Source organism: Orycteropus afer, unplaced genomic scaffold (genome assembly GCF_000298275.1).
Source record: "Orycteropus afer afer isolate SDZICR_OR568_19922 unplaced genomic scaffold, OryAfe1.0 scaffold00255, whole genome shotgun sequence".
Classification (NCBI taxonomy): Eukaryota; Metazoa; Chordata; class Mammalia; order Tubulidentata; family Orycteropodidae; genus Orycteropus; species Orycteropus afer.
In genome coordinates, this window is record NW_006921842.1 from 1137940 (window position 1) to 1143167 (window position 5228).

The window sequence follows — 5228 nt, forward strand, 5'->3', positions numbered from 1 at the left end:
GAGAAACAAAGTTCATTAGTTTTAAATTTTGAATTAAAATAGATTGAGCACATTACCTTCTTTTTCAAATCTAGGCAATAGAGTAACAAACATTCAGTTATGTGAGTAAGCAAGCAATTATTTATCTCCTGTTTAACATGTAAAATGATAAGGTACAATGATCTTAACGGACGCTCTTGTCTTTGAAAGGCCTCTAAAATATGTGACAGAACATTTGGTACCTTAACCAAAAAAACCAAACTCACTGCCGTCAAGTCGGATCCAACTCATAGTGACCCCTCCTTGGGTTTCCGAGGCGGAATTTCTTTGGAAGTAGATTGCCCAGTCTTCCTTCTGAGGAGTGGCTGGTGGGTTTGAACTACCATTAATACTTGCTTTACTCCTGGTCGATATAGGTTGTGATAAATAACCATTACATAATTTCATTAAAAAGCTATTTCTTTTGGTGAGCTATTCCAAGAATTGTACAGTTTCATTTTCTGGAAGAAGCCCTGGTGGTGCAGTAGTTAAGTGCTCAGCTGCTAACTGAAGGGTCAGCAGTTTGAACCCACCAGCCACTCCTCAAGAGAAAGATGAGGCAGTCTGCTTCCATAAAGATTTATAACCTTGGAAGCCCTGTGGATTAGTTCTACTCCTGTCCTCTAGGTTTGCTGTGAGTTGGAATCTACTTGATGGCAGTGGGTTTGTTGTTTTTTCATTTTCTGGAATTACAATTAATATTCAAAATATTAAACTTAAGCTTTATTTTCATTGCTTTAGCAGTATCTACAGAGGGCATCTGATGAATGGTGCATGGAATAGGGAATCCAGACACCTGAATTCTGTTCCCAACTCACTTCAGATGATACTTAGTCTCTCAGGGCTGTGATACAAATGTCATAAAACATTTTGATCTATTATATACAGTTAGTGGGAAGACAAAAAGTGTAAATATGTAAATGTCTTCTGATAACTTGAAATAAAGACAATTTTGAGTCAAACTATTGTATAAGTTGAATTTTGTGTTAATGAGAAGTCCTAACCCTGCAGGACATTCCATTTTAATTATTGTTAAGCATTTCAGAACCAGTGCTTAGAACTACAGTTAATATTTATGGAGTGAAAATAATCCACTTATTGGGATAATATTAATATACTAAACTATCACATTAATTTTTTCTATATGCCACGGTTTTCCATATTTACCATATAGTTGAACTTTAGTCGTAAGAGTACACATTAATACCACTTTTGACTGTGCAGTTGCTATGGTTAAATATCCTATAAAGTTGAAAATTTGCTTTCAGCTCTATAGGTGTTAATATTTTCTACCTGGTACTTGCTATCTAATGTATGTAGGCATTGAGAAAGAAATCCTCAGGTAATGAACCAAGTTTAAACATAGGTTCTGTCACTTGGTGAAGCATAATAGGAAATACGTAATATGAAAGTATCCATCCTTCTAACAGAAAGATACAGGATCTGAGAGAAGCACCTTTATTAAAATGCATTGTCAATGTCATCAGTTTGTTCTCCTCTCTGACTTCTCAACTCAAAAGAATACAGTTAATTTCTGGTCCTTGAAAAATAAACTCCCTTTTAATTAAAAATAAGTCTCCAAATAGGTTGAGCTGCCGCTTAGTCCCACACAAATGAAACCAAATGGTATTTTTATGTCTTTTTTGCTATGCACATAATGAACCATGCAGGGAGCACCCTCCTTCTAAGAAAAATGGGATAGTCCCATGAGAGGTCTGAGGTGCAGGCTAGGTATGTGCCTGTTTATGTTGTTTTCCCCTCCATATCCACTTTATGCTCACAGTTTAACCTTTGTAGCTCTTCCTTGATTTCTCACATCTGTCCTTCAGCTAGATTTTCCATGTCCCCTTCCACCAACCTTTGCATTTAGAGAAGCTGAGAAGAGAAAGGCTGTTTTTCTCCAGTCTTTAGTATCATTTCAGTAATATCAGAAGAAAGAAGTACTTCCCTGATAGATGAAAAATCAACCAGTTAACTGTATTTTTCTATTTCATTGTTCCTCATATCAGCAGATAATGCAAACTTTTGCTTTGTTAATGGACATAGTCATACTTGAAACATTAAACTTGAAACATTCCTTTTCCTTAAATGTGTGCCACATTGTAGGACTGTCAAATGAAATCCACCGACTAAAGTACCCCAGGAAAAAGTGAGACCAAGGCCTACTTCACTCCTACCCAGTCAGTAGCCTTCAGCTCAGGCCAGGTGGTTTTCCTTTCTCTAATCCCCTGCTGGCACAATTTGCGGCAACCTCATACAACAAACAACCTTCTTAATATGACTTAATAGCTAGTGGAAAGTCACGAGATTATAGGTTGATGTCTTGTTGAATAGCCATCTCAGCAAAAGCATTTGAAAGCAGAGAAAGGTGGTATAGTTTTAGTATTTATATTTATCCTTCACTGTATAAAACATTGAAAATCCTATAGCCCTCATTAAGAACAAAATCATTCACAAGTAATTTTGGAGCTGTAAGGTTATTGTCTTAGGCTGGGTTCTCTAAAGAAGCAAAATCAGTGAAGCTTAGAGAAATTTATCTCAAGGAAATGGCTCACACAGTTGAAGAGGCTGGCAAGTCCCAAGTCCATGGGTCGAACGTCAAGCTGGAGGCTTCTGACTCATGCAGGAGCTGACATACCAAGGATCACCAGCCAATATAGCAGGCCTCTGGCTTTGGAGAATGACAAATCCAAGATCAGCAGGTAGAGTTGCAGAGTGTTGGCTCACAGGCTGTGAAGGCAACAATTCCAAGACTGGCAGGCAATACAGCAGGCCACTGGTTCAAGTCCAGGAACCAGAGGTGATGATGAGCTAAGTGCAGGATCAAGATCCAGCAGAAAGAATTTTCCCAGAATGTACATATATAAATATGTATTGGAGGCAGGCCACACTCCTGAAGAAACTCCCTTTCAACTGATTGGCTACTCATAGGATATCACATCATGGAGGTGATTACATCACATCAGGGCTCATCATGGGGGATGACTACATCACAACTGCTTAAACCAATTAGAATCACGTCCCAGCCAGGTTGATGATGCACAATCTTAACTATCAGTTATCTTCCCTATACATTCTTACTGCACTGTTTCTCCTCCTTCCCCAATGTTATTTCTGTACACTGTGCTTTTTGTTACACTTTGGGATGGGCCACCAAGAAGACATTTTTAGGAAGACAGAATGGGTAACTGTGTGGAAGAGGTCTGAGCACAGACAATAATTAGGGAGAAGAAAGGTTTAGCTACAAAGGAAGCAAGTTTGCGAAGGAGACATGCGTCACCAGTGTCGGTTCTCTCACATACTAATGGCATCACACATTTTACTGTATCTGATTTCCAGACTGCCTGGCTGTAGTGTCTCCACTCCAGGAGCCCCACCTCTATTTGGATCAGATCTAGTGTCACTACACTGGTTGTGCCACTTAGTCCACAAGAACTCTCACCCTGGTGAGGACTCAGTGTAGAAAGGGAGGGAAGATTAGGAAAATAGAGTGAAATCTTTAATCTGAGCCAAGGTTATAGATGTGAAGTGCTCCAGAGAGTCGGGCTCCCAAAGAACTCCTTCCGGCAGCAATGACAACTTGGTTCTGTTGGAGGACACAATACAAATAACATTCATTATTCATTCATAACATCTGGTAAATCCTACTATTGTCTGTTGTTGTTGTTGTTGTTGTTATGTGCCGTCGAGTCGGCCCCGACTCATAGCGACCCCTCCTTGGGTTTCCGAGGCAGTATCACTACGGAAGTAGGATTGCCCAACCTTCCTTCCGAGGAGTGGCTGGTGGGTTTGAACCGCCAGCCTTCTGGTTAGCAGTCAAGTGCCTTAGGTACTATGCTATCAGAGCTCCCATACTATTGTCTAGGCATCATGATACGGGAGATGATAAGACATTGGATAGACACCATGGCTTGAATTTAAATGTGCTTTCTCTTTGATGAAGTAGTACTATTTCAGATCAGTGGGTTCAGAAAATGGGAGCTGAGGAATTTTACTCCAATCCCTTCTGGCACATAAGCAGTAAAGGAAATGTGCACTGCTACATGCTTATTCCAGAATTCTAGCTGTGGTGTGATGTCGACAGTGTTATCTGGAATAACAAGGACTTTCACAGCAGGTTGATTTTCTCGATGGCATTTACCACCACCTCCTACTGCCTCTGCTATTTGAAACATTTTAGCAACTGCCAGAATTGCCTTCAAAACAGGCTACAGGTTTTAAATATTTCAGCTGTAGCAAATCTTCAGACTTTGAAGTTGGATTTTATTTTTGAAAACTGCTAAACAGTATTCTGAACCAAAGCTGGCAATCAAACTGGCTGGTGGTGTTTTGTTCAGAAGCAGGATATGACCAGGAAGCAAAGACCCTTCTGAGGAAACAGTGTCTCATTGATTTAATTCTAAATCAGGGACTCGGGAAATAGTAACAATGGCTAACATTTATTGAGCCTTTACAACATATCAGACATTGTACTTTGCCTGTCGCTTATATCATCTCTTTAAGACAATGAAATCTAAACTTGATTTTTAAAATATGAATGAAATAGTAATATCTTCTATTCTCTTATTTTCAGAATTATTCATTTACTTAATTTGCCTGGAATCTGGCCATGCACTACTCTCTCCTACATTCCCTGGTCAAACCATGGTCAGTCCTAAAATTAAATGGCCCCTTGTTTTTTGTCCTCTCCCTGCCTCTGATCTCTCCAGATCCAGCCCAGCTCCTACAGGTTTCCCAGGCCTTCCATGACCACCAGTACAGACTCCCGCAGCAGTTGCCTGCTCTTGGTCATCATGTATTGACTGAATGGTCTATGGTAATGAGTAAGAATTGACTATAAGCACTTGGGTTTCCACCCTTCTGATGCCCAGCATAATAGCCACTCACTAGTTACTACTATGGTGAGGTCACCGGCTGGCTCTAAGCAGTCCCATGAGCGGTAGGTAGCAGCACCACTTAAGTAAGTGCCAAGTCCTAATTCTAGTTTGTTAGTAACAATTTCATTATTTAGTGCTCGTATGTGCCAGAATATGATCTTGAATATATCCCTCCTGAATTTAGAGATCATCTAAAGAATAGATTTGATGCATTGAACACCAATGACCGAAAGCCAGATGTATTATGGGAAGATATCAAGAACATTATCCATGAAGAAAGCAAGAGATCACTAAAAAGACAAGAAAAGAAGAGAAGACCAAAGTGGATGACAG

At 39.8% G+C, this 5228-nt stretch overlaps 1 protein-coding gene across 1 annotated transcript in view; it reads right to left on the bottom strand.

The window, feature by feature from the left end:
* Window positions 1-3517: 3517 nt before the first annotated feature.
* The window catches only part of GPLD1 (glycosylphosphatidylinositol specific phospholipase D1), a 74502-nt gene continuing 72791 nt past the window's right edge, over window positions 3518-5228 (bottom strand). Inside the window, exon 25 of the mRNA XM_007949811.2 lies at window positions 3518-3604. Coding sequence (XP_007948002.1) covers window positions 3518-3604 — 87 coding nt within the window. The remainder of the gene's footprint in view (window positions 3605-5228) is intronic.